We start from the raw sequence: 12,201 nt of genomic DNA, 5'->3' as shown, positions 1-12,201 counted from the left end.
TATATAAGTAACAGCAGCATTGTGCGCTCTGTCTCTAGTTGCTCTGAATTTTTGGAAAAGCAGCAGTGTGAGCACTCTGCCACAAAAATACTAAGAAGTTACATTAACTAAACATTAAATACAAGAACAGTAATTATTTTAAGAATCCTGAATCAGGACACACACCAGCTCTAATTTCAATTCTTCTGAAGCCATATTATAGCTTTGTGTAAGGAAAAGACAGAAATTTAAGTAGCATGAACCACTTTCACTTCTATGAACAATGTTGTTGGAAAAGAGCATTATAAAGATTTATCTTTGTGGGTGAACTGTCCTTTTAATGTCCCTGAATTATGTGAATATTGATACTATGTTGGCAATTCTCACCATTTCCATTTAGATACTACTGTAATGCACTTGTTTGTTGAGATCATTAACATTAATGATTATGATGATTTCAAATAAATGAACATGTTAGTAAGCACCAGTTCATACGTTTATTAGAACATGAGAAGAAGCTGATTGGGGGAAGTGAGTAGTTGTCCAGTCCTAATGCATATGGGGCTGAGATAAGGACCTGAGTGTGGAAGTGAGGCTGGACTGAGCGAGGCCTTCAGGTGCATGGGAGTGAAAGGGAGGGGGTTCAGACTGAGTGCGAGAGAAAGTAGGTACAGAGAGCCAGGGGTTGACGTCACTGTCTGATTCTTCAGAGGTTGAATCTGACTTCTTGGGGCTGGAAAATGTGAGGTAAAAGAGCAAAGAGAAAGACAGGAAAGAAAGGTTAGCAACCATCACCACAAAGAAGACAGAGAGGTAACAGAGAAGCCTTAGTGATAAAGTAAATAAGCCAAAAAGAAACCTGAGGGTTTACAGTGCACCAAAAGTATTTGGACATTTAAGCCACACTAAAAAAATATATAAGAAAGTATAAGCAAAACTGATGTACTGCTCAAAATCAAGACAAAAAATTAAACAAAATTTGGACACTTGAATCGTTGGTTGATTTTGTAGAACAAAGGTCTACATCATTTGTTTTGTAATCACATTTATGTGTGACCCAAGTGTCCAAATACTCTACTTTTTTGGAGTCAGTGTATTGCCAGACATGTCTTTACAGTGTGTTATTAATGAAATTAATATCTGAACATTAACTGACTGATCGAGAGGGCTGGGAGTGAGAACAGGTTCTTATTAATATTTCATACAAATATTGTAACTGCAATTAAAAAAAGATATTTCCATGACTGAGTTGCCAATTATAATAAATATGAAGATGTTATTTTTTTATTAAATGTTCTGTTGACATCTAAATCTCTTATAAGTTGACAACAGATTCGTACTGGAGTGAATGCAGTTAGAATTGTCATTGTCAAAATATTTCCCATTCTTTCTTTCTCAAAAATATGAAATATTGTCAACAGAAACATTACGAACCAGATAATCTGAATCTATGGCAAGAAGCAGAATGATGAATGATTCTCTCCCCTTCTGCTCATCTGATATATAATGCAAATCTTGAAAAATGAAGTATTTCAGAGTTTTCAAATTTTTACTAATTCTAATTATTTACATTATGTTTTTTTTTGCCTGAAACAGACAGACAAACCTGAAACCTTGGATCTTCCTGTACCAAGGCCGGCGCTGGGAGCCCAGTTTGATTTTCTTCACATGTGAATCCTCTTCAGGTGTCCAAAATTTGGGCAGAAATTTATCAAAAGGCACTGTTACAGATGGCTGAGGCGTCAGGCCTACTTTACGGGCATAAAGATCATCTTGAACAGGATCGGCATGGCCAAACTCATCATCCTCTTCCTCAGAGTCATCATAAACGCAGACACCAGCCGATGCAGGTCTCCTGTAAGTCCTCTGAAGAGGCTGTGACTTACTGCTGCTCAAAAGACAGCCATTTTTGTTACATACCGCCAATGATCAGTGCACATCAAACCATCCATGATTAACAAGCACAGCAAACCAAATAAAAGGCAAACACTGAAAACAAATGTTTCAAAAAGTCCACACTATAGATTGAAAATCAAGCGAAATAAAGACATCACAGCAACGAATCCCACAGTTGGCACTGATAAAATGACAAACAGATGCACCAGTTCTGACCTGAGATGGGTCAGTGTCTGCCGGGACACATTACTGACAGCCACCTGTGACCTGGTAGTACATGGGACAGCAGTTGCCTCCAGGTGGCTCATGGGTAAGGCAAAGTTGGTTGGAGCGACAGGGGAGGGGCTGTGAAATCTACGGCTAGCGAGGTCATCTAGAACCACGTCGGGATCCGGTCGGTCTGCATCCGAATCACTGCTCTCATACTGATAGGCCAAAGAGGGGTGAGCGGTGATTGATGAAGGGTCTGAACCTGCCCTCTCATGACTGGGACGGACCGCCAGTGATGGTCACAAAAGCACAATGCCAAGATACAGTTGGAAAAATAAGCACCGGCAAAGACAAACCAACAAAGGAGGAATGTCATGATACTAAATCTAGAAAAAGTGATTGACCAAAAGTTCACATTCAAATCTTTTGACTGCAGATTTCAGAGCACACTGTGAGGACATTGTTGAGTTCTTTTAAAATTCAAGGGGATTTAAGAAAAATCTGTGAAGCTGGAGACTAAAGAACGTTTTTACTCTCATTTTAATGTCATTGCTGTCAAGTATAGAAATTTGTGAATTTTCTATCTTATGGCCTCCTTAGAGAAAGACCAAACTTGTAGAAAACATTTTTCTTGCAGAAAACATGTTCTGGATAACATCATATATCCTTGGTCACCTTTCATCAGACTAGGTGAATATAAGCCATCCATTGAAAACCCCCTATGATCTGTAAAGTGTAGACTTGCATTACCTTGTAAAAGTGCCATCATCCTCTGTGTACATAGGGCTAGCCCAGCTTCTTCTGTTGTCATCATTTCGCTCTGCGCGCTTCTTGCGTAATGGTGCTGGAACGTAGCCTGACTGCTTGTCCTTTGTTGGCAGGAACTGATTGTACTGAGTGGTGGCCTTAGGTGCTATGACCAGTGAACGGCGGTATTCTTTATTTTCTGACATCATGAAGCTCAGATCTGCTTCAGGGTCACTCCCACAACCTGGAGAAACAGCACAAACACCCAGAAGTGTGAGCTATAAACACACACCCATGATTGTTTTCCTGTCCTGGTAGGGACTTTCCATTGACTTTTATTGTTTTTACTGAACTAATGTTTTCTAACCCATAAACCTAAAACTAACACTTACAGAATGTAACGGAATAACTTTTCAGAATTTTCAGAATTTCTTTTAGTGTATTTATGAAGTTGTTTTTCTGGGATCTGGTGAATAGTCCACAGAATGTAGCTGAATTCATGTTTTATTATTTTTTGATGACAAAATTTGATCTAGACAAAGTGCATGGTTTCAAAATAATCTTTTGACACTGAAGACTGGAGCAATGGCAGCTGAAAACATAGCTTTTTGCCATCACAGGAATAACTTACATTTAAAAATAGTAAACAATTATTTTACGTTGTAATATTATCTCACAAACTAGTTGTTTTTACTGTATTTTTGATTAAATATATGCAGCTTTGCTAAGCCTGAAACTTCTTTCAAAAATCTCTAATTTTTAAATGGTAGAATTCTCAGAATATATCTTCATCGTCCAAATATAGACAAGACAACCTTTTTTTTTTTTTTTTTGTGCACTCATGCACATTCTTCTGTGTAGTAAATATGGCAGTGGGAAGCGACTGACTCATTGACAGGTCAGTGGGGAAAAAGAAAAAAAAATGTCTCACTGTAGTGAACATGTAGAAATCCCAGAACACTAATTATACCAGCTGCTAATTACATCAGCACCTTCCTCATGAGCTTCTATTGAGCCCATGAGACCATGACAGAGTAGAAAGCTGATAATGCCCCTGAAATGCAAGCATGTAGAAGAGTAAGAATGAATGGAAGTTTGCACTTTTCATCAAACATTGTCCCAGTCAGCAAAATATAGGCTGAATATAGCTCATGACAAAAGCTTGAAATGGTTTCATCCATACGCCACTAGAGGGCACCAAGCAGATGTTTAGATACGCAAGAGTTTATTAATAAACTATACACATCTCAAGCAAAGGTTTAATTTTCTGTTGCACTTCAAAGCTTATATTACTTGCGCTGTTTGATGTTTTTTTCCATGTGTGTGTGTTCAAAAAGACACAAACTGAAAGACCAAACTTCACTTTTCATGCAACTTCTCATCTCTGACTGCCTCAAAGTCAAGTTAGAGCACAGAAGAGAGACTTAAGAGACTGAAGAGCCTTACCCTCGCTGCTTCCTTTGAGTGTAGCGTCTGAGGATGTGCTGTAAGTTCTGGAGCCCAGTGAGTCGAGGCTGTCTAGAGAGTCTTCTCTCCTGTATCCGGCTCGGAGTGGGAAGAGCTCTTCTTTCTCTGAGTACCAGCTATCTCTACAAGAGCTGTTTCGCACACTGCCCTGCAGTGATGTGCAATCCTCTAGTGTCTGTTGAGCACAAGGGTGTGAGGGACCAGCAAACAGTGTGCACAAGGGAAAACAACAAACAACAAACACAGCATACAGCCTCCATCAGTGAATAAACACAGTCTTGCTCATGAGAATCTGCTGTCAATGCCATTGAATCTGATCATGTACATCGAATTATTTAAACTCTGTTCTGATATTGAAGTGTATTAACAAAAATATTTGCATGGCTATTTCTGACTACAATAACTGAAATATGCTTTATGGTTTAAACTGAAATGGCAGGTTTAATGACACATTTTTTTTCCATATGTAAAAAAGTCAATATCAAAGCAATTCATTGCTATTGGCTTACTGTTCCTTAATATTTAGTTAAACCATGAGACCAGTCTGCTGCTTTCTTAGCAAGATATTTTAAATACCAGAATTGATATAAAATGAGATTTACATGGTAAGCTAGTCTAGAAGAATCCACGGTATTCAAGCACTACAATTTAACGGTCCCACTTTATATTAGGTGGCCTTAACTACTATGTACTTACATAAAATAATAAGTACAATGTACTTATTGTGTTCATATTGTATTGTAAAACACTTTTGCTGCTATTGAGGTGGGATAGGGGTAAGGTTAGAGAGAGGGTTGGAGGTATGGGTAAGTTTAAGGGTGGGTTAAGGTGTAAAGTATGGGTCAACAGTGTAATTATAAATGTAATTACAGAAATTAAATACAGATGTAATTACATGTAGTTATTTTTTCAATATTAGTACAATGTAAAAACATGTATGTACACAATAAGTACATTGAACTAAATTATTAATTAAAATGTAAGTACATAGTAGTTAAGGCCACTTAATATAAAGTGGGTCCAATTTAACTTCTATAAGGAAATACTACACTTAAACACTGCATAATGTCAATACATATCTCACCTTATATAGTGCTTTGCCAAGTAATCCCTCGAAAGCCTTTAGATTTAGGTAAGGTCCATTATAAAAAGGATCAGCATGTGTCTTTCTGCCTAACCAGTATATGGTGATCAGAACCTAGGAAACAAATCAACACAACTGTATTAGAACACACTGCAACAAAGATATGATTCAGTGATAAAATCCAAAGCTACTTCATCTTTGGCTGCATGCTGAGGTGTCAAAAGAAACTAGTTAAATCACATTGCAAGATTAAAAAGCCATTATATACCCTGTCCCAAAAAATATTAGGACACTTTTTACACTTAATTTTTTTTTTTGCCGTTTATCAAATTACTCTGTTAGATTTAATGCATATATAAAGTTAACTGATGTTTGACATGTTTACATATTTGTGTTCAAATTTGAAAGAATATACACTATACTATTAAAAAGTTTGGCATCATTATGTTTTTATTTATTTATTTTAATGATAAAAAAGTGACAGTGAAGACTTTTACATTGATACAAAAAAATCTGTTTCAAATAAATGCTGTTTAAAAAAAATAAATAAAAAAAAGATAAATAATAAAGGTTTCTTGAGCACCAAATCAGAATATTAGAATGATTTCAGAAGAATCCTGTGACACTGAAGACTGGAGTAACAGATGAAAATTCAGCTTTACCAACACAGGAATAAATTAAATTTTAAAATATATTCAAATAGAAAAAAAGCTATTTTATTTAACAAGATTACATTCTTTTTTGGTTCAAATAAATGCAGCCTTGACTTCTTTCAAAAAAAAAAAAAAAAAAAAAAAAAAAAAAATTCATACAGACCCCAAACTTTTAAGTGGTACTTTATCACTTGAAATAAATTGAAATCTATATAGTACTATATAGCCTGCATATTATGTTCAGACATTTGCACTTTATTAAAGGTGGTTTAAGCCCCCTTTGGGCCACTGCATTTGTTTTCAAGAGAGGTGAGGGATGTCTTGAGCAGCGTACTTGAGTTTTAGATAAAGCCTCTTGAAATAGTACTATAATATACTGCCACTGAGCTATTTAAGAGATAAACAGACAACCACAAACCACAATATGGAAGCTGCAAAGTGAGGATTTTATTTGACACCACATAAATGAAGCCAGATTCTTAAAACTCACAGCATATTTCAAATGAACAAATTGGGAGATAAACATGAGCAACCCAAATGAAAGAACTCAGCATTAGCACTTACATTTTTGAGCCTCCTGCTGCTCTCCTGGTGCCTGTAGAGGAGAAGAGGTGTTTGGTTAATCACTCACAGCCTGGGAAAAACACAATAAAAAACAGTGGGCATGTTTTGGGTCTCTGTGTGCCCTGGTGAATGAGCTAGAAGGTGAAAGCACAATCCCACCAAGCCAGCTCCCGGCAGCTCTATACAAAAGGATACACACTGAAAACACATTCACTCAAACAACAAGACGAACAAAAGCTAAATAACCCTACTAAAACTAGCTTCATTCGAAGTCGACAGTATATTTTTTATGTCAGAAATGCGACAGAAATGCAAACATAATAAAACAACAAGACACATTACGTGTACTGAGTATGTTCTACTTTTATGTCACCTTCTTGTTTATGAACGCTGTCCCTCAAGGTGAAGACCAAATAAGTTCACAATAAAAATACCAAATTCCTCTATGTAAAACGTCAATGGAATTTTGAACTCAGGATCCTTGACATCCTGTTGCTGTGTGTGTGCAACTTAGGTATTTCCTTCTCCTATGTTTTGACCAAGAAGATTATATAATACTTCAGCCATTTGCTCTCTGAATTAGAGGTCCCACGCTTACTAGCTAAACTTTGACTTGGTTTTCCTGCAACTTTTAGCCTATGCCTTAACATGAAATAACATAGATATAAAACACAAAATAACACCCATTTCCCTAGAGATATAGATCAAACAATGTCTGGACCGTGCACTTTAGTATTTGGAGTTCCCAGAGTATTTCATGACACTGGGAGGACCTGTACTGTAGGTACATACCATCCTGACACAACAGAGCACATTCTTACAGTACTAACAATACACTCTCAAAGTCAATGCAACACATTTTAGCTGTGACAGCCATGATGCAAGATTTGTGACACAAGCTACAGTGCTCGACAGCTGAGAGGTCGCAGAGCGATTCTGCTAGTCAGCGACCTGTGTGTTATTCAAGCTGGTGAACCTGCATGACATGTTCAACTTGCTGAATGAAGGCGTTCACTGCTCCCGATAGCAACAATTTATTGCTCCAATAAAAGATGTAAGAGGGAAAAAAGTGTGTGCCTGACATCGGAACAAAGTCCACATTTACAAAGCTGCTGGGAAAAAAAAAAATGGCAAGAACATTCTGCCTTAAACGCTTGTTACCTAATGATAATTTATGAGGGCTGAAAAAGCCAAAGGACTCTTTGTTGGAGTAAGAAAAGATAGAAGCTCAAGGGTGTATTTTGTTTTCATGTGATCAGCTGTTCACTCACATGAATTTGAGGTATTTATTTATCAGCAAATCCTGTGAGGTAAAAAAAAAGATCAAAGATATTATCTAACGGAGAAGGGAGGCACTGATCTTGAAAGGGAAAGCTAAATCAGCATTTCTGATCCAATCTGATAACAGCGAACAAAAAAATTTAAAGACAATTCTGTCATCATTCATTCATTCTCATGTTGTCATGAACACATATCTCTTTATTCTGATTAAGATTTTTTTGGAAACATTTGTAATGGTCCTCTTTTCCTTGCAATTACTGAATTTATTGAACATGAAAAAGAATCCAAACACACCATAAATCAATAAAATGCATCATAAGAGTAGACAGCAACAATTACATTTTGGTTTCTTCTCCACAAAAATCTATAATATATGGCTTTGGCTTTGCAAGATATGCAAATAAAGCACATGGACCAGTTTCCCTAAAACCTTTATGGAGCATTAATTTTTTTTTTTTTTTTTTTTTTTTGGAGCCTGACAGCTTCTGTTCTAACTCGTTATATTGAAAAGAGTGGCCATTATATTTATTAAAAATTCACTTTCAAATATTGAATTTTTAGGGTGAAATACCCCTTTAAGTTGTGAACACTGGGTTATGTTAAAAATAAAAGCAGTGGCACTGGTGTTTAACATCCGCTCATGCCACTCTTAATTCTCCATCGTTTAGTAAGAGAACTGTGGCTGGAACATTCCAATTGCAACAGCTCATTTTTCTACTCAAAACACTGTCAGACATAATTAGAGACAAATGCCTTTCAATGGGGTCTCTATCCACACAACAGACTTTAAATGCTTTGAACTAATGTGTCTAAACAAGTACAAGACTGCGTCAAATTGCTTATAATCACCCATCTGTTCCCAAGACAACAGATAAAATTAGTTTGCAATAATGACTGTTTGTGAGAAAATAGTAACGCTTGCACTGTTAAATTCCTACAAAAGAAAACATTTATCTGCTGCATTCTATAATATTTGTGTGTAACGAACTCAGAATCTAAGTTACATTCCCAAAAGCTGCTTTTTTTCTGGTAGTTCTAGGGCCTGAAGATACAGTAAGTGTCATAAACAAGTGCTGTACTAGTCCGTGGGAAAGTCACATAGACATTTAGAATGTGTCTCTCTCTCGAGAAACCAAACCATTTCTTTATGTGTGATTATTGTGTCATGTCAAAGTAGAACACAATAGAAGTTTCTAAATGATACTGTGCAGTTTCACTCTAAACAATGTCTAAACCACAGAGGCTCAAACAGACAAGCAGTACAGTCTATAATAGAGATAGAATATTGCCTACGCATAATCTAAAATACTTACACATGGACAAAGTCCAGCCCTCAGTTACACAATATCCAAGGCATATTTCTGGAATTTTAAAGGCTACATCCGTCTTTAATATCGAAATGATTCATGTCTATAAAAATGTGGTAAAGACCTGCCAGTCCCTTTTGGGCAACACAATAAAATGACACAGTGACAATGGTCTGGCAGGTTCATGACACATACTAATACTAAAAGCCTAATACTAGAGGGTGTGTGTGCATAGCTGGGATATTAAGACCTCACAGCCCAGTTCAGTAACATTCAGTGGGTAAAGAATGTTCCTGGTTTTATGAACAAATGCTTATAATAAGTCGTGTCAGATTGCATCAATCTTTCTTTACTTTTTATAAAGTCTTCACTCACATCCCTGTGATACAACATAAACATTTCAATGGCGGCATCAGCTGTGAATGCTTTAATGCCTCCCAAAAGACTTGATACATCCTTATCCGAAACACCAGCTATAATCCACAAGTAAACATTGTAAAGATATAATTTTCACTAGCCTGCTGAGCGTGTCGAACAAACGCAGCTCTTGTTTGTCTGTGTGGACAATTGAGTAATTCACAATGTACCAGTGTTCATGTCACAGACACCACTGATGCCATCCAGTGCCGCACACCATTGAGAAAATAACAAAATAACCTCCCAGAGCTCTTATAATGAAAATCTTCAGAGTTCACAACAATGCGACTCAACAGTGGAGCATTTAAACTTTCAGCATGCAAAAGAGCACCAAAAGTACTTATTCACTGGTCTAAATGGAGTTAAACCATCAAAACTTTGGTGTTAGTATTATTTTTTTTTTTATTTTTTTATGTTTTGAAGTCCTCTATGCTCACCAAGGCTGCATTTATTTGATAAAAATAAAAATGTATTATTATCGATGCTGGACAGCTGTTTTGCTTAATTGATAAATTGCAGTTGAACAAGAATGGCATTTTCAGTCTTACTGAATAAAAGTGTTCATTGTTTTACAAAAATATGCTGACACTAAACCTTTGAACGGTAGTATATTTAAATCTAATAAAAAGTAATATAACATTCAACATATCAATTTTTCAGTATTTATTCCACTTACACATTGCTAAAAATAACCAGCAGCCTCAAACAAACCATCTGCATGTAAAGAAGAGAAGTCATTTATCTGGGAATCAGTTCTGCACTGGTGCATGAGAAGATGATATCGGCGGTAAATAAAAACAATATTGTTGATGCCACACTGTATTACTCCTGTTAAACCTCTGAGACAGATACAAAATTACATGAAGCCAAGAGCATTTTTGATCACATTTCTTTTTTTATTAATTTGGCTATCTTATTTGAAGCTATGTACAGTATGACTCCTCTTGAAGTCAATAACCGATGATTGAAGGCAAAAAGTGAGGTTTTATCAACTCCACAACTCTATAAACTACTGGAATGTAGGAGGAGATATAATTCTTTATCATTAACTTTATGTAATCACTAGTAACATGGCAACACGTTCACTGGATGAGACAATGATAAAACGCAGAGACAAAGTTCACACAACTACAGTGACAAGTGATGAAGCCTTCTGAACCGCCACTAGTCATAGTTAAGATTTTCTTTAGTTAAGAACTAAAATAACTCAAAAAAAAAAAAAAATAATAAAATTACATTTGAACTAAAATGAATATTAAAATTCATTCAAATTACATTGGTACTAAACAAAGGGAAACTTATAAAACACACTAGTGACTGTAATTTGCAGAATAAATATAAATCATTTAGTATATTCAAATGAATAATGAACTTTTTTTTCCAAATAACCACAGCATTTAAAAAATACATGAAAATAAATCGTATTTTATGAATTTATAAATTTTTCTATACATAAAACTAACCTCAACCTTTTGATTGGTAGTATATATAATTAAATAAGTTGTATTAGTCAGCATGTCAGTAAATATTGATCGTGTTAATCAGCAGACTGAAACAGGCCATGAAATGAGCAGCTGTCGTGCTGGAAGAGGCTGCCTGAGGGACAGATGACCCAGAGTTGTTTACCTCTCTGAGACACTTGCTTTTCATGGGCTGATGAGTAATGATGAATGCAGGCCCTGCTTATCTCAACCCTGTCGGCAATAAGCTGCAATATCTCCTCACGTTGCCTTCTGTGTGACTGTGAACATTCGGCGTCAAACTCCACAAGGGCTGTAAACCTCAGATCACTGTGAGAGATCAGAGAACTTAAATGTAGCGTACAAATTATGCCCTCACATTGCAGAATGTTTACTGCCATCTGTATTAGCAGTCGGTGAAAGAGCATTGAAGCTGGAAAGTGGCACAAACAATGTATCGCTTCAGAAAGCGAAAAATGCATGGCATTTGCTCAAATGATTTGGCAAGGGTCGGGTAAAAAAAGCTTTTATATATCACAGTAGGACTGCAGTGCAGAGTAGGTCGAGTCTAATTCTTGACCAGCTTACAGTTAGTATATGCAAACTGCGCAGCCTACACAAACCACAACAGAGAACACAAGCCAAAACCATTAACGAGTTAATCAAGTAAACACAAACATGTTCCTGAAGATGTAAAGTTACACCAGGAGAATGAAGGAGAAAACAAACTATAAAAAGCAACAGTCAGGAATCATATCACTGCTGCACTTCGTCTAGTGTCAAAAATTGACCTTTCAATTCTAAAATTAGGACCCCTGGAACCTTTCCGACAAATGCCTGTCAGTGGACACAGATAAACCCTCACCCACACCCTCAGACATTAACAAGTGGAGTAAGTGATTATAATGATAGCCTATAGGGATTGGACGAGTCCTGTTTAATCAGAGCCTCCGTACGGTTGGCATGGCAGTGAGGGTGTGGCATGGTAACCTTCATGCAGCAAGGCTCGCTTTGTTTAATCTCAGCGTCTGACGGCGCTTTCACTTCAGCTGAAGTAACAATGACGCGACAGGCAGAAATTTCCAGCTCTCCCTTGTCATATTCAAAGCAGTCTTATCAATATGGGCAGGCTGACT

General features: G+C 36.6%; 1 protein-coding gene across 1 annotated transcript in view; it reads right to left on the bottom strand.

The window, feature by feature from the left end:
• LOC113108601 (LIM domain only protein 7-like) overlaps positions 1 to 12,201 on the bottom strand; it is a 45,121-nt gene that overhangs the window by 17,550 nt on the left and 15,370 nt on the right. The window contains exons 5-11 of the mRNA XM_026271803.1: positions 6,601 to 6,631; positions 5,384 to 5,497; positions 4,279 to 4,474; positions 2,837 to 3,076; positions 2,092 to 2,368; positions 1,586 to 1,867; positions 557 to 712 (exon numbers count right to left, since the gene is read on the bottom strand). Coding sequence (XP_026127588.1) covers positions 557 to 712; positions 1,586 to 1,867; positions 2,092 to 2,368; positions 2,837 to 3,076; positions 4,279 to 4,474; positions 5,384 to 5,497; positions 6,601 to 6,631 — 1,296 coding nt within the window. The remainder of the gene's footprint in view (positions 1 to 556; positions 713 to 1,585; positions 1,868 to 2,091; positions 2,369 to 2,836; positions 3,077 to 4,278; positions 4,475 to 5,383; positions 5,498 to 6,600; positions 6,632 to 12,201) is intronic.

The sequence above is a fragment of the Carassius auratus genome, chromosome 9, assembly GCF_003368295.1.
Source record: "Carassius auratus strain Wakin chromosome 9, ASM336829v1, whole genome shotgun sequence".
NCBI lineage: Eukaryota > Metazoa > Chordata > Actinopteri > Cypriniformes > Cyprinidae > Carassius > Carassius auratus.
The sequence above is the reverse complement of the archived record's forward strand: the minus strand, read 5'-3'. Positions and strand labels throughout refer to the sequence as shown.